General features: G+C 44.7%; 1 protein-coding gene across 3 annotated transcripts in view; it reads right to left on the minus strand.

The window, feature by feature from the left end:
- The window catches only part of Yy1 (YY1 transcription factor), a 48,352-nt gene extending 22,389 nt beyond the window's left edge, over positions 1–25,963 (minus strand). For 2 of the 3 annotated variants that reach the window (XM_027946684.3, XM_071607541.1), the window contains exons 1-2: positions 24,849–25,963; positions 7,260–7,422 (exon numbers count right to left, since the gene is read on the minus strand). In XM_027946684.3, the coding sequence (XP_027802485.1) occupies positions 7,260–7,422; positions 24,849–25,521 (836 nt within the window). In that variant the 5' untranslated portion in view covers positions 25,522–25,963. The remainder of the gene's footprint in view (positions 1–7,259; positions 7,423–24,848) is intronic. The other variant, XM_027946683.2, reaches the window with a different exon arrangement.
- Between the last annotated feature and the right edge of the window lie 1,146 nt (positions 25,964–27,109).

Genomic DNA, 27,109 nt, shown 5'->3' on the forward strand with positions numbered 1-27,109 from the left:
TAGAGCACTTGCCTAGTACGTGTGAGGCTCTAGGTTCAATCCTCAGCACCACATAAAAATAAATAGATATTGTGTCCATCCACAACTAAAAAATTAAAAAAAAAAAAGATTTCAATCTCTGAAACAGATTTTCTTTTTGTTCTCATTTCTGCCATCACATACCTCTCCATAAGGGCTCATGCTTAATAAACAAACGACTAAGCCAATGGTTCCTTAAAACTAAAAGTTAATTTATCACCACCCTTTTGTTATAAAGGATTATTTCTGTTATCTTTCAGTTAATAAAGGTCCTAACAATATTATTCTTGTTCACCCTGGATTTGGGAAAAGTGTCCTTATTATGTCATAAAATCTGAATTTATGTCTTTGACTAAAATCCCATATCCTAGAAGTCTAAGAGGAACAATGTGTCTGGTAGCTTTCACTTATGTCCGTGTTGTCTGTTCAAGACTGTACATGTATTTCTACTTTAAACTGAGAACATTTTCTGAGTGGTATTCTTCCCATCCAAAACCTGCAGACACTCTTTTATTTCTTGTAAATGGATTATCACATCAGCTAGTAGGCATTTCTTAAGTTCCAGTTGCCTATTGAGCTCTGAACTAGTCTTTGTTGTCTTAAATACCAGTATATCCTGGGTGTTTTGTCTGAATTTACATACCAGGGAGGGCAAGAGCTTTGGTATCAGGGCGCCACCTGGAGGCTAGATCAGTGTGAAAAACAACATTGATTCATGCAAGGTTTCTACTTTCCTTAAGAAAAGTACACTAAGACTCAAGTTCCAATCTAATTAAGAATGCTTATTCTTTGATGACTCCACCAAAGTGCTCTGTGTGTAAACTGTGACTCGACTACAATTGTCCAAATTCCCAGAATGGTATATACCCAAGATGTTGGATTTTTCTGTAAGTAAATTATATCTAAATAAACCTGGCATAAGGAAGGTCCTCTTCATATATTTTCTGAGATTCATCGCTATAAACTTAATTTTCAAGACATTATATTATAGAAAATTTCAAATCTGCACAAGAGAGAATAGTTCCATGTGCCCAACACTTGGTTTTTTTGGTAAGTGTAAAAAGTCATTTAAAAAAATGTGTTCTAGTATTCAGAAGTCTATTTTTAGGATGAGAATTTAAAATTTGGACAAACATCCATGAACTCAAGAGGTCAACGGAAGATTAGCAGCCACTCTGAAGTTCCTTGACACATCGCCCTTCATTCTCTACAGAGTGGTCATCCCCCCCACACCCAAAGTACACTTGGATTGAAAATGTTTTATAAGACTAAAATCATATACACTATCACTCAGAATTCTATTTGGCCCTCCCAAAATATTCACAAGCGACTAGACTTCAGTGTTCATTCACTGACTGTGAGGCTTGAAGAACCCAGAAACAATGAGGACAACAGCACAGGCGTTTCAAACGAGACGGGATGGGATGTGTGACTTGGAGCTGACTCCTACTAGCTGCATGACCTTGAGCAAAAACTACACAACTTCTCCACCTCGGTTTCTTATTCTGTAAACAGGCACAATGCTCCCTACTTTATAGGGCTGCAAGATTAAAAGATGACACATGTTAAACACTTTGAAATGACAGTCATTATTACCAATGGCTAAGTGTTATACAGGACTATTTTAAAAATGAGTTCATCACCCCTATTCCCCTGCTGGCATTCTGGGGATTGATCCCAGAGCTCTACCACTGAGCTACATCCCCAACCCTTTTTTGAGATAGGGTCTCCTTTAAATTAAGGAGGCTCGCCTCCAACTTTGCAATCCTTCTGCCTCAGCCTCCCAAGTAGCTGGGATTACAAATGTGCACCACCATGCTCAGATTAATAACAAGCCCATTCTTTAAAATATTATAGCACTTGTGCTAAACAATACAGAAGGTTCTGGTGTTCCAAACCACCTTTTCAACTAAAGGACGAAGGGGACTGAAGAAAGAATAGCACAAGCAGAAAAGCACCCCTCCGTAGAGATTCTTTTGTTCCAATAAAAATGGAGAATACTCTCCCTGTGACCCAACTGCTGGACATATAAACATCTCATTCTGACATTTGTGGAAGGAACATTGTGAAGAATGGGCTCCAAACTCAAGCTTGCAGGAACGTCCGGACACAATGTCAGCAGAGAATTGTGTAAACCAAAACTCTTGACTAACTCAAATCCATGAATATCCCAGAAGCAGAGATTCTCTAATGAAAATCAGCCTGCAAAACAAGCTTAGTTAATTGCTAGACCAGCATCATCTATTCAGACCCATGCTGGGAGGACATGTTCCTGGGTAACACAGCTACGCTCTGCAAGTGCGATTCACCTCCTTTCTTTGTGCAATGAGTAGTTTCTTCAGCAGACATTATATAGTCATGTAACAGCGAGGACTTTTAAAGTCATTTCCATCTCTATTATCACACTTTACCTAGCCCTGTGAAAGTCTCAGGGTAGACAGTGATAAAAACATCACTACCTTGGGATTGCCTTTATGCTCATCTTTCTAAACTGGAGTCGTCCCCTCACCCCACCGCCCTGCTCAGGACTGGGGATTGAACCCAGGGCTTTACCCACATTCTACCACACTGAAGCTATACACCCAGTCTTTTTAAAACTCTGATTCAGGGTCTCACTAAGTTGCCCAGGCTGGTCTCAAACTTGTGATCCTCCTGCCTCGCTTCCCGAGCAGCTGGGATTACAAATGTGCTCCACCATGCCTGACAAGAACAGGGGTTTGTAAAGGCTAATTTTAGTTAATAAAATACAGAGACTGGATTTAATCAGGAAATTTACCAGGCCTAACTCACTGACTACTTTTCAAGTATTTTATTAAAGGGACATTTCAGGGCAGAATAAAGTTCCCCATGGTCCCACCTCACCAAGGCCAGGACTTTCAAATGAAAGTCATCATTCCTTCCATCTGTCCTCTCACAGCATTAACTGATAGGTAATCTGGGTGGAGCATGGCGGGAGCCTGAAACATTCTTTGGTCAGTTTCAAGTCCAGTGCAGTATCCCACCACCCCAAGTCACAGAATACAGGGGAAAGCATCCAATACTCTGCTATAAACTAACACTATAGCCCTTCAACATGGCTTGGAGTAATGAGCAGAGGGGATGAGGAAAGGCGGCCAGAAGAACCAATTATGTGGATCAGTGAAGATGTGGTCTGGCCCCCTGTTCATGACAAACTTGGGACCTCTGTATCTAACTTTCTGAATGCCAATCACCAATTATGGGGCCTCCAGAAAACCCTATTAAACTCACACAGATTCTCAAAGTGCAAAAACTTGGCAAAATAGAGCACCCAGGCTCTATTTTCTTTATCACCACTGTCCAATCAGGCAGATGTGTTAAGATGACCTTCAGGAGATGCCACATATAACTGGGATGAACCAGCCACCCCTCATGCATCCTGGCACCCAAACCCTACACACCTTTACTTCTTACATGCTCAGGACCAGCAGAGTGTCATCATACTCTAGACACAAACGAATCTTTCACTGACTGATTATAAAAGAAGATCAACATCATTTACCTTCACTTTATGATTGTGCAAGTGCTGCCTATGGTGTGTCAGATCACACTTTGGGCTCAACAAGTCCAACACAGTAGCTACAAGCACAAAATTTCCTTCAATCAGGCCCAAGAAGTTCTCTCTAAATAATGTCAAAATTATTCCTAGGTTTAGGCTGGTATTCCTTCACCCCTTTCCAGGGAATTTCTGATTGCTGTTTCCTTTTTTAGAAGATTCTTTCCCACACCAAAAGTGACTTTCAGATCACTGAGAAGATGCTTGGGTATGCATGCTAGACAAGAGCTCTACCACACAGTTACCCCAACCCCCCAGGAAACTTTCTGGCAGAAAACTTCCTACTCCACTTTAAGGGACCATGTTTTCCAGCCTCTGCACTGCTGTCCTTGAAGATCTCTCACCCCATCTTCCTTCTCATGCACATACTCATTGGCCCCGCTGCACCCTCAGTGACCTCCTCAGGACTGTATGCAATATAAAGTGATTCCTTAGGTCACTAACACTGTCTTTGTATTTGACTAGTAGCTTCGCTGGATTGAGAATTCTGGTTAGCTGGGCATAGTGGTGCACATCTGTAATTCCAACTATTTTGAGAAGCTGAGGCAGGAAGCAGACCCACACTCCTCCACGGGGACTGGGACCAAGTAGCACACAGCAAGTCTGAGGCCCATCTGGGAACTAGAGTAAGATCCTATCTCAAACAGACAGGGCTCGGATTATGGCTTATCGGTAGAGCGCTGGCCTAGCATGTGTGGGGCACTGGGTTCAGTCCTCACCATCACATTAAAAAACCAACCAACCAACCAACAGATAAACAAAAAAAGCTAAAAAACCCAAAGAGGTCTGTTTATAGGCTGGGAGTGCAGTCAGGGCAGAGCACTTCTGCAGTACACATGAGGCCCTAAGTGTGATCACCAGCACCAAACCAAACACCCTTTCATGTTTACAGTCATTGTTCCTCTCAAACACGGCTTTCCTGACTTCTATTCATCCTTCAGTCTACTGGTCTTTTGTAGATGGTCTTTTTTCCCTAGAAGTTTTCAGGTTCTTTAAGTGTTTTGAAATTTCATGAGTGGATGGCTACCTGGTACTACGTCCCAGTTCCCTTTCTACAGAGGATGTTTGAAGATAGCCCTGGGGCAGAAAGACCAGGCTGCCTTTGAACAGCAGCATGTGTCCTGGCTTTTCTGTTCAGAGGACTGTGGGAACAGGGCTGGCAAGCCATCCTCTCGGCTGCCCCAATCCTCCTGGGACAGGTGAACAATGATATGGGTCACCAAACCCTAAATACTTATGGTGCTCACCACCCCACATTTTGTTCCCTAGCTGTCGAAAGCCTTCAGCACACCACCAAAATCCTTTCCTGTTTCATGGAAAGGTTTATGTTCCTTCCTCACTGCACTTGACCAACTGATCCTTCTACTCTCACAGCTTCTTTCACTTAGACTTTGCAGCTGGGTTTTTTTTCCCCCAAAGCTATTTAACCACTTTCACATTTCTAGCCATCCCTCATAAAGGACCCCAGTCCTTACTTCCTTCCCAACTCCTCCCAAGGGCTGAGGTGTACCTTGGTGGCAGAGCACCTGTTTAGAATGCAGGGAGCCCTGGGTTCTTCCCTAGTACTGCATGCACACAGCCAAACAAGAACAACAGTAATTTTTTTAAAATGCTAAAACAACCCAGGATGTTTTATTAGCATCTAAAACCAAACAATGACTGCATCTGAACTCCAAATCAGAAACTTTCCCCAATCTCCCCCATCATTCAAGAAGTGAACATTTAACATCAATTTTTTAAAATATTTATTGTTTAGTTTTCGGTGGACACAACATCTTTATTTTATTTTTATGTGGTGCTGAGGATGGAACCCAGCGCCCCACGCGAGCGCGCTACCACTTGAGCCACATCCCAAGCCCCATTAACATCAATTTTGATTTTTTTCTTTTTTGTCCCTCCCATATACAGACGATCTGGCCCTAATTCTGTGACTTCTTTCACTGTTGACCACATTCTAGCTCAGGCCTTCGTTTGCTCCTGCTCAAGCACCATCCCCCATGTCCTGGGTACACCAGCACCAATTCAGCCTAGACACAGCTACAAAGTGACGCTCTCATTAGCTCCATCACCCAGATCACTACTTTCAAAACCTTTAGCAGCTGCCCAATGTACACTAAAAAAAAAAATCCACAGATCTTGGCCCAGTATTCATGGACCTTAATGACCTGATTTCAATTTTACATTTTGGTGGGTTTTTCCAGTCATTTCCCTCAAGTGTCCTAATTCCCAGGCAAGACTACACCCTTTTCTGTGTACCTTTCTACTGTGTCACATTGTTCTAGCATGCAGGTTCCACCACTAAAACTGTTCAAAGCTCAAATCAAATGCTGCCCCATCCACAAAACTTCACTGATTCCTCTGTTCAAGTATCCTCACAGATTCTGAAGCACATAAAAGCTGACTTTTCAGATTCAATTTTTATCTGTAATTTTTCTGAGGGAAGAGCAGTTAATATCTGATTCATAACTATCTGAAATATGAATGGCAATAAAAGTTGGGATTCAATGTCATTAACAAAAGCATAGAGCCTTAACTGGGGTAAGCCATGATAAATGAGAAATAAACTAAATTTGCATATTTCCTATAGCTACAGTTTAACTGGAGAGAAAGGGACAAGAACCCCTTTATGAAAACAAAAAGATTTGACAAGCAGGAAAACAGGTTCAGGTGGTCTGAGTTAAGTTGCCCAACCAGTTCTCAGAAGGGTCACAAGAGGAAGGGAGGTGAGGAGGGGAAACTGGGTTGTCTTGCTGCTCTGCTCTCAAGAGACAAGTTCTCTGGTTACAGAGAGTACAGGACCAGAGATGTGTCTTCCTTCCTGATCCCAACCCTTGTATATATTTCTGGGGTTGTTCCAGGCTCCATTCAAGCTCAGGGAAAGGGATCAGGCCTTCTGTGCCAGTTTATTAATTTCATTCTATTTAATCCCCCCGCCCCCATTACTGGAACTGAACCCAGGGGCACTCTACCACTGAGCTACACCCCCAGCCCTTTTTATTTTTTATTTGCCAAGGCTGGCCTGGTACTTGGTATCCTCCTGCCTGAATGACTGGGTTTACAGGTGTGCACACTGTACCTGGCTTTACTTAAAATTTTACATTTTTGTGGGTTTTTCCATATCCTTATAAAACCTACCAACCAGTAAAACAAGGCCACATCTAGTGGTTTCAGATCCTGACTGTTCACCTTGAATAGTCACAGGGTTCTGGCCACAAATATCTGACATCTCTTTCAGCCATGCCAGCTCCAATTAGCAAAACAGGGAGAGCTTAACTGATGCCACGTGCTGCAACAGGAACTGATGAAAGCCCTTCCCAGGGTCCACTGAACAGATCTAGTATAGACCCAGGTCTTCTGCAATGATTCTTCTGCAACACACCCAAACTTAAAATGCATACAAAGAGGTCAGGAGGCTGAGTCTGAACAGGCCCCTCAAAACAAACTACGTGCAATTATATCTACATCCAAGCAAGGCCAGTTATGGAATTAAAGAGCATTTGCCTCATCTTACTACTACTCAATTACTATTAAAAATAAAACTGACTGCTTTTGTTTTCAGAAGTTTCCCTAGAGAAAGAATATAAATCACCACTGTGACTTGGGCATAGAAAACCACAGATGTCAAGAAAGCACTTTCTATAATGAAAAGGAAAGTTCTCTAACTTACCTAGCAAATTCTGCCAGCTGTTTTGGATCTGAGAGGTCAATGCCAGGGATTCCTCCAGGAGGGAGTTTCTTTCCTGTCATATACTCTGAATAATCAGGAGGCGAGTTCTCTCCAATGATCTGTTCTTCAACCACTGTCTCATGGTCAATATCTTTTTTTTCATCTGAAACACATCATAAAATTGATTATCTTAGCTGAGTAAAGACATTTTTTTTTAAAGTATTTAAAAGGTATAAAAATTGCTTTCACTAGCACCTTCACCTTCTTAGATTACAGCTATCACCTCAATTTCTTTACAGCTCATTCCTTGTCCTCAATTTTTTGAACTCCTGTTTCTCCTTGAAGATCACCAGCTCTGTTTAGCCTCTCTGAAGGACTTGCTTTCAGCATCTTTGTTGCTGCACTGGCCTGGGTGACCCCACTTCTCAAACATCTGTTTTTATCCACTGCTGACTACCAACGTGGTGATGCAAATAAAATCTCATTTCCAACCTCTCACCTGTTAGCAAGCCTCTGGTCTACCCTTCCGGCCTCCTCATCCTTCCTCCAAGGATCCAACTTCACAGGCTTTACCCATGCAATTTCTAGAGTTTAAGTGTAATTACAACCATGTGATTTTCCTCAGTCTCTCCCACTAAACTGTGAGTTGGAGGAGGACAGGGAAATTAGTCCATTTTGACCCCAAGGGCCCCAGAACCTTACTTAAAGGCTGGCCCTCAATAAATTGTGTTCACAGAATGAAGGATAGCTCTACTTGTATAATTTCAAATCCACGAGGCTAAAAAAGCAATGCTGACCCCATAATTGATCTTACTTTTGCCTTTGAGGCAAACCCTTCTATTTGCTGTCTCCCTTGCACATGCCCTCTATTTTCCACCCATTTTTCTCACGGGTTAATTTGCAAGTACCTGGGGGAGAATTCAATAAATCCAAGGCCCCCACACGTCTCTCATTTCCTTTCTCAAAATCCAGTCTCCTTTCAGAGCCTCACCCAAATCTTTAAGGCTTACTGATTTCGATCACTCCAGCCTTACATTCCCACTCTTTTTTCCAAATCCGAGATCACTTCCTCATAATACTGACAGATCATATACCATTCTGCTTTTTTTTTTGGATTGGTCCTGCCTCTTAAATTAGAGCAGAAGAGCCCAAAGTCCAAACACAGTTTTCTATTACCTTCTTCTTCCCTCTTCTACTTTCATGCTTAAAGCAGAAAGTAGGGGCTCCATAATCAATGCTGAAATTTTCGGCTTTTCTATTAAAACGTGTTCACAAAGATCAGGAATATAAGATCTTCCAAAAGTGTTAACTCACATTACCATACCACCAGTGTTAAAAAAACAATACCCCTCAAACAAGAAAACAAACACAACCCTTAAGATTGATGTCACTACCAAAACCATATCCGCTCACTAATGTTAGTGCACAGGCAATGAATAAAAGAAAACACAAATACAGAATGAGGTTTGATTCAAGTGGTCACTATCAACTTCAATATCCAGCAACAAAAAGTACAGAATACAAAAAAATTTAAACTTAAAATCACAGAATAGCAGGTTACATTTTCTTGAATGTTTATGTAGGACTATTTTAATCACTTACACATCCCCCTATGAAGTGGGTGAATAAAAGATCGGCAAACTTCATTTTACAGAGAACTCAGGAACGAGGAGGGTGAGCAACACATTCAGGATCAATTGCCTCACAGCAGGTGTGAACTCACGAGATCTAAATTGAAGATCATGCTACTTCCTGTTAGGAACTAGAAAGAACACTAGGAATAACATCCTTCAAGGTTATCCTCGATGTACAGATAAAGAGTATTGATCAGTGGATGGATGAAGGGGACTAAGGAAAGAATAGCCGAATGTACTGAAAGGACAGGAAGGGCTTGTCAGCTCTCTGGAGTTTTTATTTTTTTATTTTTTTTAGTTGTCAATGGCTCTTTATTTATATGAGATGCTGAGAATCAAACCCTGTGTCTCACACATGCCAGGCAAGTGCTCTACCACTAAGCCACAACAACCCCAGCCCCTCCAGAGTCTTTATAAGGGCACTAATCCCATTCCCTTGGGCCAAATAACCTCCCCAAGGCCCCACCCCCTAACCCACCACATAAAGGATTAGGATTTCAAATCATGAAACTGGGGAAGAGGGTCATTCAACCCCTACAAACTGCATGTAGCTTAGTGGTAAAACGCTTTGGGTTCAATCCCCAGTACCTGGCCAGTATGAGGTGGGGGGGGGACAGGAAGCGGGGTGTGGATGCACACCTGTAATCCCAGATACTGAGAGGAGGCTGAAGAATGAAGAATTTGAGGCCAACCTGGGCAAATTAGCTGTGTCAAAATAAACAGGGCTCAGCATGTAGCTCAGTGGGAAAGCTAGCTTGCCTAGCATGCACAAGGCCCTGGGCTCAATCCTTGGCAGTGATGGTGGTAGGTGTCAGGGAACAGGAAATGTGGTTAGTGATCATCAGTTACAAAGCACAAACTCTGTTACAAAGCACAAACTCTGTAACCAGATTCAACCATTTCATCCTCATTCTCAAGCCTGCCTGACCTTACTTATATACCCTTTCACCCTAATGTCTCTAACTCAGGCACATCCAAACTTTCAAGTGATACAGAAACACAGTCATGGGCAGGGAATCTACTTTATTCATATTTTACATTTCTGCTATAAGACCCCACGCACGTGTGATGGCACATACCTGTAAACCCAGCGGCTAAAGAGACTGAGGCAGGAGAATTGCATGTTGGAGGCCAGTTACAGCAAGTAAGATCCTGTGTCAAAATTTTAAAAAGGGATAGGGATGTAGCTCAGTGATAGAGCACTCCTGGGTTCAATCCCTACCTAGTACCACCACTACAAAAAAAAAAAAAGATTTGAGTCTCAGCAGCTAGCCTGAACGAGATGTTTGAGCCCATTCTAGCTCCCACCCCCCCCACACAAACACCTCCACCACCAACAAAAACAACAACTGGACATAGTGGCACACGTCTGTAATCTCAACCACGCAGGAGGATCATGAGTTCAAAGCCAGCATCAGAAGCATAAAAAGGGCAGGGGATATGGCTCAGTGGTAAAGCACCCTTGGTTTCAATCTTCAATACCAAAAAGAAAAGAGAACAAAACAAAAAACCCACAACAGACTGGGTGGCTTCTATGACATTTGCTTCCCACAGCATGGAGGTTGGATTAAGACCAGGGTGCCAACATGGCTTCACTCTTCACACTGCATCCTCACCAAGCAGAGAGAAGGTCTGCAAGCTCTCTGGAGTTTTTTTTGGTTGTTGTTGTTGTTTTTTAATAAGGGCACTAAATCCATTCCCTAGGGCTCTGCTCCCAGACCAGATCACCTCCCCAAGGCCTCACTTCCTAACCCATCACATAAAGGATTAAGATTTCAAATTATGAAATTTGGGGGAGGGGGCACTGCAGAGAGCATGACTCAAGTGTGCTAAAATAGAAACAAAGTGCTTGATTAATACTACCATCAGTTCAACACATTAACTGAAGGCTGCTTCCTCGGTGCACAGTATTATCAAAATAGTATTATTCTAGGCCCTGGGAACAGAGGTCAGAAACAAGACAAAGTCTCTGCCCTTATGCAGTTTACGTTCTGGCAAGCTAAGTCAAACAAAGAAACACTTCTTGAGGCTCAGTTCGTACCATAACCGTAGAAGCTGGGGTTGTAGCTCACTGTAGAGGACTTGTCTAGCATGTGTGAGGCATGGAGTTTGATCCTCAGCACCACATTAAATAAACAAACAAACAAACAAACAAACAAATAGTATTAAAAAAAAGTATCAAAACCCTAGAGAACAATCACCAAGATAAATAAGATTTAGGGCAAAAGCCTGGTGCACACCTGTAATCCCAGCAACTCGGAAGACTGAGGCAGGAGGATCACAAACAGTGAGTCCCTGTTTCGAAAAGTAAAAAGGGCTGAGGGTGTAGCTCAGTGGTAAAGTACCCCAGGTTTAATTCCCAGCATGTTCACACGCACGTACACACATACACCAGACACAAATGCTGGCTCAGTGGCAGAGCAGTTTAGTTGCCTGGCATAAGAAAAATCAGGGTTCAATCCCCTGAACTGCAATACAGCAAGATAAAAATTAGAATACAAAAATTTAATGAAATATGCCTAAAGCACAGAGGCTGACAAGTACAGTAAATGGGCCAACTCCTGCCAGCCAGTCGCCTCCCCTCCATGTCCTATAGTTCCCTATTCTCTTAAAAGTGGGCCGGGGGCTGGGATGTGGCTCAAGCGGTAGCATGTGTGCAGCCCGGGTTCGATCCTCAGCACCACATACAAACAAAGATGTGTGTCCGCTGAAAACTAAAAAAAGAAAAGAAAAAAAAAAAAAGTGGGTCAGGTGCAGTGGTGCACACCTCTAATCCCAGCAATTTAGAGGGGGAGGCTAAGGCAGGAGGTTTGTACATTTGAGGCCAGCCCCAGAGATTTAGCTTTGAGAACTTCAGCAATTTAGCTCAGAAATAAAGCATCCCTGGGTTTGATCCTTGGTACAAGAAAGGGGGGAAGGCAGCAAAAGAAAGGAAGTGTGGTAAGAGGCACATGAATGTAACACTTATCATTCTAACCACTTTTAAGTACACAATTTGGGGGCATTACGCACATTCACAATGCTGCATTCTCATACCTTCTATATACACACATCCCAAAATCTTTTCTTCATCAAACAAAACTGAACCTATTAAGCAGTAACTCCCCTTTCCCTCCAGCCTGCCCCCAACCTCTAGTCTACTTTTTGTCTGTATAGATTTGCTTATTCTAGACACCTTAAATAGGAAGATAATGTATGATTCTACTTATCTAATTTATTTACTTACTTACTTAGGGGAACCTGAGAATCAAACCCAGGGCACACACCCTGCTCTTTGGATTTGAGACAGGATCTTACTAAATTGCCCAGGCTAGCCTCAAATATTTTATAATCCTGCCTCAGTGTGTATACTTGCTGGGCTTATAGGTGTGTACCATGCCCTATTTCACTAAGTCCATGTTTTCAAGGTCTATCCTGTTGTAGCAAGTATCAAAATTGCATTCTTTACTGAGTGTACTTACCATATTTTGTTTATCCATTCATCTGTTGAGGTACATTTGGGCTGTTTCTACCAGCTAGGCATTGTGAAAAATGCTGTTATAATGAGCCTGGATGTGCAAATTTGCCATCCACCTCTTTTTTTCCCCCTTTTTGGTCACTGACAGGGATAGAACCTAGGGTCTCATGCATGCAGGCAAGTAAGCACTCTACCACTGGGCTATATCCCCAGCCCTGCCATCTATTTTTATTAGAACAACCCTGCTCATTTGTTTATAGATTGTCTTTGGCTGCTTTCTTGACACAGGGCCCACAGATCTGATTAGCTGCAATCAAGAACATATAACCCACAAAATCTAAAATATTACGATCTGGCCCTTCAGGAAAAAGTTTGCTGATACTTAATTTTACTTTAGATTAAGTAAATGGGATTAAGCTATAGTGGTAATTTTTCTGTTTGAAATCAGGCACAATTTCTGACAGTGAAATTACTGAACAATGGGATCTTACACATGTTCAGCATGCCTTTAAAACAGGTTAAAGACTTACTTTGGAGGACTAAACATAGCTAGGTAATAAATCAGATGGCCGGGACAATAGTTTCTTGCTTGATTCTCGAGAATGGTTGTATCATTTGCTGAGATGGAGAACAGTGGGGAAGAGTTGAACTTAAGTTCCTCTCTGGTTCCGGGTACCTGTGCAACTTCCCATGAACAGCCCTACAGGAGGCACTGGATCTGCAATTTGGGATGGGGGTAAATCCAGGTTGGAGAGAATAATACGGGAACCACTGGCATATCAGAATGCATTTAAAGCCCCCAAAATACAGAACATCCAATGAAAGAGAATTTAGAGCCAGGGCTCAGAACAACAACCTGGGCAATTCCAATACTGAAAGAATAAGGAAGACTTTGCAAATACTGAAGGATATCCTCAGAGAGGGGGAGACAACTGAAACTATCACTCAGTGATATGCCAATTGGAGGTTTTCCAGGCACACCAAGAAGGACGGCATGGTTTGCTTTTTTTTGGTACCGGGAGTTGAATCCAAGGGTACTTAACCCCTGAGCCACATCCCCAGCCCTTTTTGAGACAGGGTCCCACCTAGTTGCTTAGGGCCTCACTAAATCCTCCTGAATCACTGGGATTACACTACACCTGGCTTCATGGTTTACTTTGCTTTTGATCATCACCACACAACTTTTTTTTTTTTTAGGTATAGATGGACACAAATGTGGTTGTGGGGGATCGAACCCAGTGCCTCACGCATGCTAGGCAAGTGCTCTACCACTGAGCCACAACCCCGTCCCAACACAACTAAACTTCTAAATAACACCGATGAGACATTATTCTTGCCTACTAAATTTTTTTGTTGATATAAGTTTGAAATTAATGCTGTAATTACTGTGTTTAGTCATTCCAACATATATACGTTTCATACTACTGTCACATTTGACTTATTCCTTAACAGTGAATTCTACACAGGAGTTAATTTGGAAAACTCCCTGAAGACCGTACACAGAAGAGGCCATTAACTACTCAGCAACAAAATGTAAGAAAATTAACATTTATACAGGAAAATAATTAAATTGCAAAGAAGATGGATAGAAGTGACAAGATGTGCTAAGCACGGAAGTAGGCACCTGTTATCCCAGCGGCTCCAGGAAGGCTAAGACAAGAAGAGTCCAAGTTCAAAGCCAGCCCTAGTAACTTAGTGAGACTCTGTCTCAAAAAATAAAAAAGGCCAGGAATGTGGGTCAGTAGTTAGGCACCCCTGGTTCCAACTGCTGGTACAAAACCAAACAGACAAGATGCTACCTTCTATTGTAGGGCGTAGGGGGGTACAATGAACAATTTCCGATAACTGTATGTACATTAAACGAGTACATCAAATAATAATGTCCATGTTTGCTGTCATATGGCCACTCTAAACAATTTTTGCAAGAGAAAATTTTCAAGAAGTTTTCACTAAATATCTATGATGCACTCATATTAGAGAAACTAATATTTTTATTAATTATAGAACATAAATACATAAGTTTCTCTATCTTCAAAAACTATTAAAATATATCCTAATGCTATATACATAAAACTAAAAGGAATTAATGAAAAAACTGGTCATTAAAATTGGGCTAGGGTAAAGCAGTTACTTGCTTAGCATACTCAAGGGCCTGGGATGGATCCCCAGCAGCATGCATAAATAAATAAATAAATAAAATTTACTCATATAACATGGATTTAAAAAATTCAATAAAGATTTTCACTCTCAGTCCTTGCTATTATCACATTCTTTTCATTTCATAATTACTACTGAAAGATTTGTACAATGTGTTGGCTGATTCACTCTAAATGTCAAACTATTGATTCTACCAACTCATAATGGGATAATAATGAATTCTCAGGAGGCAAAATATTTCAACCTGCTGTAGACAGGGCCAACTTTTATCAGAAGTTTCATTGCAATGGGTTTGTAGAACCAATGCAACTTAAGTTTGAATGTTCTTACCAAAACACAACTGTGCAATACAAATTAAGCACAAATCTCAGAATTCCTATTCAAAAGTAAGTCACCAATTCAAATGGGTGCAGTAGAAGATGTGAAGAAATTACACTGTTGATGGAGTTAGTATAACCATTATGGAAATCAGTATGGAGGTTCCTCAAAGACTAGGCATGGGCCAGGCCCAGTAGCCCACACCTGTAATCCCAGTGGCTTCGGAGGCTAATGCAGGAGCATCATGAGTTCAAAACCAGCCTCAGCAATAGTGAGGTGCTAAGCAAATCAGAGAAACCCTGTCTCTAAATAAAATACAAGAAAATGGCTGGGGAATGTGGCTCAGTAGTTGAGTTCAATCCCTGGTCTGTCTGTGTCCCATCCCTGACCACCTGCCACCGCCAAAAAAAAAAAAAAAAAAGACATGGAACCACAAATGAACCAGCTATGCCACTCCTCCATATTTACCCTAAAGAATCAAAGTCATCAAACTATAGTGAGATATGCATATCCATGTTTATAGCAGCACAACTCATAATAGTCAAACTATGGGATCAATCTCAGTGTCCATCAACAAATAATTTTTAAAAGGTGGTAATGTACATACAATGGAGTTTAATTCAACTATAAAGAAAAATAGAATTGTGTCACTTGTAGGAAAATAGATGGAATAAACAGAATTCAGAAGCTCAAGGGTCATGTTTTTTCTCACATATGGAAGTTAGAGAGGAAAAGGAAAAGGAGAAGGATTTCATGAAAATCCAAGGGAGATTAGAAGAGAAGAAAGGGACCAGAAGGAGGGAGAAGGGAAGGGAAAGGGAAAATCCTGGGGAATGATATTAACCAAATCACACTGTGTGCATACACAAACATGTAACAACAAATCCCACCCTTATTTACAACAACTACCAGTTAAAAAGTGTGGACAACAAACAAACAAATAGCACTCCAAAAGAGGTGCAGTGGTGGTGTCCTCCTGTTGGGAATGCCAAGTCAAAAACACCCGTTAGATGATCCCAGTGCTAACATTCTAAGTAGGACCAAATGATCTAGAACAACCAGAACAAAGCTAAATCAATACCCTAAGACAGGAGGAGTAGAGAAATAAGACCTAGCCAACACCATCTATAGATGGAACAGGACAATTCATTCATATAGAAAACACTGGTTCTGCATGTGAAAAAGGTTAAAAAAAAAAAAAAAAGTATACAAGGGCTGGGGTTGTGGCTCAGTGGCAGAACACTTGGCACTGGATTCAATTATAAGTACAGCATATAAATAAAGTCCACTGACAACTAAGAAAATATTGAAGAAGAAAAAAAAAAAGGTTACAACTATCCCTAGCCCAACTGTCTCCCAGTTGTTCTATCTCCTTTTATGTTACCAAAGCAATGATCACTACCAATCTAGCTCAAAGCTAAGCATGTCAGTAAGATATAATTAAAGAACTACAGATAGGCCAGGAGCACTTTAGAGGTGCAGAAGTCATTAAAAAAATGGAGTCTCTGGAATGGAGGTGTGATGTAGCTCAGCAGCACAGCACTGACCTAGTATGCACACAGCCCTGGGTTCAATCTTCAATGTCAGACACACAAAAAGGAGTCTTCTCTGCCCTCTGCACGCCAGCCAGATATTCTCAGTGCCAGACACAAGGCACCTAATAAACACAACTTTCTCTTCTTGCTCTCCTCTCATCATCCAGGCCCCCTCCAACACCCACCCTGAGAGCCTTCTGCCAGACGCCTTTGGTGCCTGCCTTTCCATTTTCAACCTCCACTCTCAACCTTGCTCTGTCTTCTCAACTTTTAAAGAACACCACCCATGTGATTGGCACATTACATGGCAACCCCTGTCTCTGGGAAGCTGAGTCAAGTGCAAACAAACCTTTGTTCTACTCCCTGCTCCTAGGCGAAGGAGAACAGCAGATTTATTGCTGTTGGGTAATGACCAGTCCCACATGTGGCGGGGACTTGCTAACTACATGTAGACTGAAGTGCTCAGGGCATGTTAGCATACAGACTGGTTTTCTGTTGTCTCTACAAAAAATTACCTCCAATTTGTGGCTTAAAACAACACAAATTTATCCTCTTAAGAGCTCTGGAGATCAGAAAGAGCTCCAGTGGCTGTGTGGGCTCTTCCAGGAGCCCCTGCAGGAGAACCAGCCCTGGGCTCACCACCCCTCCTCACCTGCAGTCAGTCTCTCTTGTGAAGTTAAGGGGACATTGTGCCATTAAACTTAGGCTCTCTTAAAAATCCAGGCTGCTCTCCCCATCTCAAGGGCCTCAGTTTAATCACACCTTGCAAATAAGGTGACACCCACAGGTCCCAGGAATTAGAAACCGGATATCTTTGGAGCTATTATCCAGCCTGCTACAATGTTAATCACATAAATCCAAGGCTTTACATGGAAAACTGGGATTTCCACAACTTGAAAAAAATCAAATTATCCTCCATTAGGCATAATGATTTTAAAAACAAAACTACAGCAAGTATGAAAATATAGAAAATTATAAATTCTTCAATTAGCTTTAAAAAAAGAAAAACCTGAAATGTAACCTGTCATCTTTAACAGCATTGTGAAATTTGACACTATGTTAATTGAAAAAGAAAAACACCCCCCCCCCTTTTTTTTTTACACAACTCTCTGCATTCCTACCTCTCAGGACTCAGCTTCATATAAAACAGGTTTTTTGTTGTTTTTATTTTTATTTTTTTATATTTTTCGGCAGTGCTAGGGATTGAACATAAGTGGCCTAACCACTGAGGTATACCCCAGTCCCAAAGTAGTACAGTTTAATATTCAGTATTATGAAAAGCTCGTTTTTCAGTTATAGTGGCTCATGTCTATAATCCCAGCTACTCAGGAGGCTGGGGCAGGAGGGCTGCAAGTTGGAGACCAGCCTGAACAACTTAGGGAAACCTGTCTCCAAAGGGAGGAAAAAAAATTGGGGGTGATGTAGGTCAGTGCCAGAGCACTTGGCTAGCATGTTTGAGGTTCTAGGTTCAATTCCCAGTACTGACCAAAAAAAGTTCAATTTTGTCAAGTTTTTCACATCTTGGTGTCAGTATAGGCAATGTAATTTCCCTTTTTATCCTGCTTGCCAGGAAGCTCATTAGGGGAGAGCTTAGTATTTCCCACATTTTCTGTGATCTTGATTCTCTATTTTCAGTGTGCATATTTACCTATTTATGTGTGTGTTGGCTGAATTGTTTTTCCATACCATCCATCTTAGGCCATTTACTTTGCTCTGGTTTCCTGGGCTGCTTCTGGCAAAAGACATCATCTACTCATCATTGCCATCACCTAGTCCTTCACTAAAATGGGAGCAGGTTCAATGATTTGGGAATCACTGATAAGTAGGTGGCAAAATCTGACACAGGCTATTTCTCATTTAAAGACCTTGTAAAAAGATACCATCATTTTCTAAGTACCTGTTGTATGCTAGCAACTGTCACATTTCTCAATCCAAGCAAAATCTTTTTCATTATCAAGTCTTATGGCTTGGGCATAAGAATGTCAGTCTCAGAAATGTCAAATAATGCCATGTGTACTGGTACATGCCTATGATCCCAGACACTCTGCAGGCCAAAGGCAGGAGGATGGGAAAATTCCAAGCTGGCCTCAGTCACTTTTGAGACCCTGTCTCAAAAGTAATAAAAAGAGGGAGACTGGGGTTGTGGCTCAGTGGCAAAGCACTTGCCTAGCTTGTGTGAGGCTCTGGGTTTGATTCTCAGCACCGCATATAAATAAATAAATTAAATAAAGGTTTATTAACATCTAAAAAAATGTATTTTTAAAAAAAGGAATAAAAAGGGCTGGGGATGTGGCTTTGTGGTAACGTGTCCACAGAGAAGAAAAGAAAGGGAAGGGAAGTCAGGTCAAATAAAGTATCTGAAGCAGCACATTAAGTGGCAGATCTGGGATTTGAATCTAAATCCTTCTAACAGAACCCTTCCTGCCGCAGTCTGGCTGGGCACAAATCACCTAAAAGCACTTGTATGTTCAAACAGGAAACTTTATTGCCTGAACTCCAACAGCACTCCACGAACACTCCCCAGGAACACCACCCACACGGCCCCTCTCAGGCACATCACACCACACCAACCGGAATTCCCTCCACCGGAACTTCACCAACCAATGGGAACTCCCCAGGAATCCCAGCGACAGCTCCAAAGTAGCGGGCGCCCCAGGCGGACAGCAGGGGTCTATATACATTGAATCAAATCCAGCATCATCTTAAAGGCTCGCCTCCCAACCATTACTTCTGGCAAAATGCCAGGTGTCATCCCGACTGGCTGTGGCCCTCAACACCTTCCTTCTCACCTATTTTGAGTAGTAATGGTGCTTTGCATTTAGGAATACAAAAAGGTATTTTGATCTACATACCATGATTCTACCTTATAGCACACTTTCATCCACGCAATTGTTTCCAAGAACTCAATTCAAAGTTTGATGTTCTCCTAGTGGAGAAAGGCTAGACTACAACAGAACAGGTTCCAGGACAGTAGTGCAGCCCCTTTGTCTACTCCCCAATTCCTCTATTTGAGGGGACTTAAACTTACACAAGAAATAACCATTATACACAGACACATACACTCTTTTGATGGGTGTGTGCAAAGAATCCCCTGGGATTGAAGCCGGGGCACTTAACCACTGAGTCACATTCCCATCCTGTTTTATTTTGAGACAGGGTCTTGCTAAGTTGTTCATGCTGACCTTGAACTTGCAATCATCCTGCCTCAGCCTCTAGAGTTGCTAGGATTACAGGTGTGTGCCACTGTGCTTGTCTAACTATTATAGTGTTTTAACCATTACATCATTTTAATGATTAACTATATCAAAAATCATTGTGTAAAGCTTAATTAGATGATTATTAAGAATTCTACTTGAGGGCTGGGGATGTGCCCCAGTGGTAAAGTGATTTCCTAGCCTATGAGAGATCCTGAGTTCCATCCCCAGCAAAGAAATTGAGTATATTGCTTCCTATAGTCACCCAGCAATTTGTAAAGGAGAATTTATGGATTGGTGTGGTGGTGTGCCCCTATAATCCCAGCTACTGGGGAGGCTGAGACAGGAGTACAAGTTCCAGGACAGCCTAAACAACTTAGTGAGATCCTCTCTCAAAATTTAAAACACCAAACAACAACAACAACAAAAGACTGAAAATAGTGGCCGAGGGTGCAGCTCAGTGGTAAAGCTGCCTGTTTAGTGTGGGAGAGGCCCAAAGATCAATCTCTCATATCAAAAAAAAAAAAAAAAAAAAAAAAGATTGAAAATGACTTTAGCAATGTCCTATTTCAACAACTTATTTTACAAACATTCCAAGGACAGAAGACTTGCCAACGTCATATCCTTGCTTGGTGCCCTCTAGAAAGGAAATACGATGCTGTGAATGGTGTGATTCCTGGGAAACACTGGACTCTTGCTGAAATTAATCACAGGACTGGCCATGAAGCTCAGGGTGGAGCACTTACCTACAATGTGGGGACCTTGGGTTCAACCCCAACACCACACACACACACACACACACACACACACACACACAAGAACACTTATTATAAGATATGGTGGCCAAGCCTGTAATCCCAGTGGCTCAGGAGGCTAAGACAGGAGGATGGCAAGTTCAAAGCCAGCCTCAGCAAAAAGCTAGGCGCTATGCAACTCAGTGAGACCCTGTTTCTAAATAAAATACAAAAACAGGGCTGGGGATGTGGCTCAGTGGTCAAGTGCTCCTGAGTTCAATCCCTGGTACCAAACAAAGAACACCTCACTGGTCGGGCATGAAGTGGTGGTGCATGCCTAATCCCCAAGGCTCAGAAGGCTGAAGCCGGTTTCAAAATTTTAAAAAAGAGCTGGAAATGTGGCTCAGTGGTTAAGCATCCTGGGTTCAATCCCTGGTACCTAAATAAATAAAGACTCACTGGTAAACATTCAGTTTTGAAATCATGAAACTCCCTCTTTTGCTTACTCTTCCCACTGGACATAGTAAGAACACAAAAAAGAGTCACCTGGGCAGATCAGGAGTTAATCAGAAGAATGCAGTTATTAAGAAACATTCATTATAATAGCTGTTTTGCTCATAACCTGTTATGAGCCCAAAGTTTCCCAGCTTTAAAAAAGACTGAACCTGCTAAGCAGACTTCAGAAAACGAACAAGAATCCCTTTTGTAAATAACCACGCAGCATAGGTGTTTTGTTTTTTAATTAACTCTTTTTTGAAAGCCTAAGTGCTAGTTATAGGTAAGGACAGGATCCCTTAACTTTTCCTGAGATGATTTTTTCCACTAATGAAGACAGCTGTTGGCAGGGGGAGGGGAAAGGGAAGGTTAGTAACCCAGTAGTAAGTCTAAGGCACAAGAGGCTTTCTCAATAAGCTGAGGCTCCCAAGCTACCGGATAAGGACTCAGGATCTATGACTGAGCTGCCCTATGTAGGTCATGCAGTTGACATGATTACTTTGGATGGCTTTTTGACATGGCTCCATGGAAATTTACAATTATGACCCTTCCACGTAGTGATAAATAGCACAATAAATGAGATTAAATGAATCCCAAAGGACTGGCAAATGGTCATGACTTATAATTTCTGGCAAAACCTGAGTTTTCTGTATAAAACATAAAAATTTGATACATTTTGACTTTCTTTCAACTTTCTGATTTTAGAACCAGTAGTTTTCTCATCTTAAGATGTTCTCTACTCACTCCAGCACAAAGCACTCCTATATTCAGTCTAATGGAGATAGAGTATCAACAGCTTCAAGAAGGTCACAAGGCAGGGGCATAGCTCAGTGGCAGAATGCTTGCACAGTGTGCCCAAGGCCTTTCGTTCCAACCCCAGCACACCCCCCACCAAAGGTCACAATTTCCAGCCACAGGAAAACAAGATTTTAAAGACCCACTGGTTTCTCTCAAACTAATTGTTTTAAATGCTCAGCTTTTATCTCAATTTTCCCTACTCAACTCAATGGTTAAGTGCTTTAGTTTATAATTGGCTCTATAAAACACAAAGTCACTCCTATATAATAGTAATGAATATCTAAGGAAAAAAACACATAACACTGTGCTCTAAATCTGTCATTAATCATATAGGCAAGGAAGAAAACCAAAGTAAACACTGGCCCAAAAGTAACTGATTAGGAATATTCAAAACAACCGAACTGTGATTAAATATTAAAACATAATCAGATTAAGGAGGCCTTAATTTTCTCTTCTGTAAAAAATAAGCAGGTCCTGCCAAATTATCTTCACAACTGTACTGTTCAGTTAAAAAAAAAAAAAAAAAAGGTGCATGCCACCACATGGATGGACCTTGAGAGCACAGTGCTAACCCAGGCACAAAAGGCCACAAGTTGTCTGCTTCTGTCTGTATCAAATGTCTGAAACAGGCAGGTCCATAGACAGAATTGTAGATTCCTGGTTGCCAGGGGCTGGGAGTGACTACTCTTTGAAGTGATGAAAATGTTTTGGAATAAGACAGTAGTGACTTGCACAGTCCGGTGATACAGAAGAAACTACTGAACTGTGAGAATTTTATCATTTTTTTTTAAAGGCATTTAAAAAAAGCAGACCTCAAGGAAGTTGGCATACAAGCAGAGACCTATAAAATCCAAATATTTGGTTTCCACAAACATGCTGACTCCCGCTAAAATGTTTTTTTTTTTTTTTTTAAACCAAAAAGTGCTAACAAACAAATAACTAGTACCCAGAGAACACCCCACATGTACATTATTTTTGTAAGGGCTTCAGATAACTAAGCTTGGCATAAAACTATAAAATTGGTTGCACAGCTCACTCCAATCTACATGATTAGTTGAGTAAACTGCACTATAGTTAGAATAAAATTCTCATGCTAGGATAGAATTTACATATAGGAAAACTGTTAACAGGTCAACAGACACAATCTTAGCTTAACTATCTACTTTGATCTAATTTCTTCACTTACCATTGTATCATCCTATTTCAGTTCTGAAGGTGAAATTATTTTCAGAATTTGAACTTGGGATATGCAGAGTTGAACACAAACTAGTTAGCTTCTCTTTGGTACTAATTCCAAATCATAAGGACAAGGAAGGACAGTTTACCACAAAGCATGTCTGAGAAAACAGGCCATCATCCTACGTTGCTACCATTGGATATGCATAACTAACGTTAGGCAGAGTACTCCGTAATACACCAGACAACTAATGCTTTCAAGAAATACACATTAAAATAACCCCAAATTGTGAATCCTCGTAAGCAGCCACTTCCACAGGGAAAGTGATGACTTGAAAAGCTGACCTGATGGTAAATTAACCCACATTAGGCCCCTCAGGCTTTCTTTCCCAGCCAGCTGCCTTGATCCACACACTTTATGAAGCAACTTCACACACTGTGAGGCCTTCTGGGTCTGGAAAAGTGGGTTTACAATTTGGTAAGACCATGTGCAGAAAGTTAGCAAACACCTGTTCTCTAATTTACTGTAAAAGCAACATGACCATACCATGAAATGAAGTAAATTTACATGGTTAATGTACCTTTACCTACATATCTAAATTCAAATGGCATACCAATCCAGCCAATTCACCAGTAACATATACCTCCCTCCATTATTCTACTTCTATTAGTGAGAAGTCATGGCTTTTAGCTCCAACATGATCAGTGCACAACCATCATGAGCAACCAAAATATGCAGAAGGTATCTTGCAATCACTATTAGGCACTTGCATACTTAGTTTTACTCAGTCCTCTTTGAATCACAGATCCAACTAGTTTAGTTATCCAGACACAGCCAGGACCTTTCATCTTCTATTCATTCTTGCCTGTGAATTTTAACGATCTTTTAATACTCAAAGGTCATGGATATTTTGAGGCTCCACCCAATACCAAGAATCTAGGATATAGGTTTAAGTTATGGGGGAAGGGGTTCTACCTCAAACTCAGTTACAAACAATTATCATAGTTGCTGGATTCCCCGGATACGGTAGGATTCCTAGTCGAGGGATATCCCTGCAATCAGCTAGGCAGCATATGAACCCAGTTATCGGACACCAACGTGACAAACCAGCCCAGAGTCTACGCAACCTTTTCATAGTTATAAACTGAAACTCATAGATTTTACAAGTCAGGTCAGATTCTTCCGCCGTACATGTGTTTTCTGGCCTTCGTTACAAGTCGTATAATAACAGTAATCTCTCGCTTGTTGGAATCCTTTCCACGGAGAAAAAAAAACAACGTTCTATAAAGTAAAGCCAGAAGCACTTAAAACAACTGTCCGACTTAGTTTGGTGGCAACATCCATTGCTGCGCAAACCAACCCAATCTATTTGCAGAGAGCTGAACGCTAAACCCCAGCGAAACCCAGGGGCGCTGGCCCCACGCGCGAAGGCCCTTCCGCCAGCTCCCGCCCGGCTCCAGCGAGGAGCGCGCCCGCAGCGCGGTGACAGGCTCCAACCGACGCCCGAGCCGGCACACGCGGGCCCTACGTGAGGCACCAAGTCCCGCCCCGCAGCGCCGCCGGCCGGGGCAGCGTGACCGCGGGGCAGGGTCCGGGACGCCGGGAGGGAGGAAGCCGGCCCGGTGCCGCGCGCCGCCCCCTCCCGGAAGGCCGCGAGAGGGAAGACGGGGCGGGGCGCAGCGCCCCCCCGAGGACAAGGCCGGAACGGCACCGCGCTGCCCGGCGAGGCCCGCGAGGAGACCCGCCAACGCCCGCAGCGGCCCGTACGCCTGCCGCCGAGCGCGGGACGGTGCCCACCACCGGCCGGCGCGCGTCCGTTGGCACGGCGGGCGGCGCGCCGTCCCCTCCCCCGCCGCCTGCCCGCCCGCCGCGCCAGCCCTCGCGCAAACTACGCCATTGCGGCCTAGCCGGGCGGCGCCGCCCCTCCCCCGCGCCGCCATCTTCGCGGCCCACCGCCCCCGCCGCCGCCATCTTTTGGGGCCGCCATACTTGCCCGGGCGGAGAAGATGGCGGCGCCCATCACACACATAAAACATGGCTTCCCTTCAAAACAAAAACATCCCGGGCCGCGGCGCGCGGCCGGCGCTCACCTGAGGACCACATGGTGACCGAGAACTCGCCCTCCAGGGTCTTGATCTGCACCTGCTTCTGCTCCCACTTCTTGTTGCCCGGGTCGGCGCCGCCGCCGCCCGCCGCGCCGGCCCCGCCGCCCAGGTAACTCTTCTTGCCGCTCTTCTTGCCGCCGCCCTTCTTGACGCGGCCGCCGCCCGACGACGACGAGCCGCCGCCGCCGCTCTTGCCGGCCGCCGCCACGGTGACCAGCGTCTGCTCGATGTAGTCGTCGTCGCCGCCGGCCGGCGCGGGCACCGGGATGAGGATCTGGTCCTCGAAGCCGTCCTCGGCGCGCAGCCCGTCCGAGTCGTCGCCGCCCACCACCTCCTCGCGCGTCTGCACCAGGATCACCTCCTGGTGGTGGTGCACCTGGGTCGGGTCGTCGGTGACCAGCGGCTGCAGCGCGATCATGGGCGGGTGGTGGTGGTGATGGTGGTGGTGGTGGCCGGCGTGCCCGTGGCCGCCCCCGCCGCCGTGGTCGCCGCCGCCGCCATCCTCGTCGTCGTCGTCCTCCTCCTCCTCCTCGCCCACCACCGTGGTCTCGATCGTCTCCACCGGGATGGTCTCCACCTCGATCTCGTGCAGCTCCACGATCTCGGCCGGCATCTCCGAGCCGTCCGTGGCGATGTAGAGGGTGTCGCCCGAGGCCATGGCTGAGGGCGCCGCCGCCGCCGCGGCGGCCTCGGCTCCTGGGCTGCGGGCGGGCGGGCGAGGAGGCGGCCGGCCGTGGGGAAGGAAGGCAGAGGGAGGAAGGCGGCGGGCGAGCGGGCGGGGGGAGAGGGGGCGGGCGGCGGGGGAAGGGGCGGGCGCGGCGGCCGCGGCGGCGGGGCTTCCCCGCCTCCCTCGCTCGGTGCGCCCCGCGCTCCCTCGGCCGCTGCTCGTCCCGCTCCCCGCCTCGCCGCGCCGCGCCTCGGCCGCCCGCCCTGGCCGCACCTCCTCCCGCCCTCCGGGCCGGCGCTCCGCTTCCCCCTTCCTCCTGCGCCTCCGCCTCCTTCCACACAAATACCAACTCCTCAACCCGAGCCCAGATCTCGCCGCCGCCGCCGCCGCCACACTCCGCTCGGGCTGGGACTCGCGAGACTTACGCGCTGGCCCGGCCCACCCCGCCTCGCTCTCACTTGCTCCCTAGCGCTCTCGCTCCTCCTCCTCTGCCAATCGGGCGGCCCCGCTCGCTCAGCGGCCCCGCCCCTCCACCCGGGCTCCTCCCGGATTGGGGCCGCTGGGACAGGGGGCGGGGCGGCCCCTACGCTTGCTGGCTGGCCCGAGGCGCGTGACGTCAACGCGGCGCCGCCGCCGCGCCTCCTGCCGCTCGGTGTCGCGCGGCGCCCGCCCTCCGCGGTGCAACAGCGACAAAACCGCCGCCTGGGGCCCGGGTGGGTCGCACTTGAGAGCAAGGCGACGCCGCTGCAGCCGCCGACTCGGGAGCCGGTGAGCGGTCCGCGCGGCCTCGGCGCACGGGCGCTGGAGACTGGGGAGAAGGGAGGGGCGGCCTGCCAGAGGGGGCTTCGGGCCGGGGACGTCCCGGTTATGGTGCGGGAGCCGCCGCCACACGTTGTGTGAACCGGTCGCCCCAATAAAGTCTGCTTTGACTAGAAACGCCTGTGCTTCGTTTTTCGTGTTCAGCGATTGCCCTGGGCCTCTCGCTTCGGGCGAGCGATGGCGGGTGAGTGGAGCGCGGAGCGAACGGAGTCGGGCTGGGAGGACAATGTCCCCAGCACGGTCCTCACCTCGCCGCGGGAGTCCTGGTTCCGCGCGCTGCGGGGTCCCGGGCGGCCGCTGCTGGGCGGGGCGGGCTGGCGGAAGCGGCGCGCGGGGCTGGGGTCCACCGTTGGCCGACTGTCCGTTATTCTTTTGTGACCCGCGGAAACCTGAGACGGAGCCGTTGAGTGCCTGTCTCCCCGTGGACCTTAGAACTACAGCGTCCTGACCGCTCTGGTCCTGGGGCTCGGCTGTTCATAGCTTCCTAACATTTTCTTCCGTGCTTTGCTTTCTTAGCTGTCCAGGCAGTCGTCGTTTCCCATACCACTGCCTTCACCTATTTCTCACCTTCTTCAATGCTTCTCGTGTGCTCACCGGGCTTTGCATTTATCTCATTGAAAATTTAAATTTTATTTTCGGCGTTATGCTCCATTATAACTTCACCAGAGCCTAGTTTTTCGGTTTTTTATCTTTTTATTTTGGCGCGGATTAGCAGAAAGTTAAACATTCCTAAATGAGATGTATTGCTGCGAACTGTTTT

This window comes from Marmota flaviventris, chromosome 2, assembly GCF_047511675.1.
Source record: "Marmota flaviventris isolate mMarFla1 chromosome 2, mMarFla1.hap1, whole genome shotgun sequence".
In the NCBI taxonomy this organism is placed as follows: domain Eukaryota; kingdom Metazoa; phylum Chordata; class Mammalia; order Rodentia; family Sciuridae; genus Marmota; species Marmota flaviventris.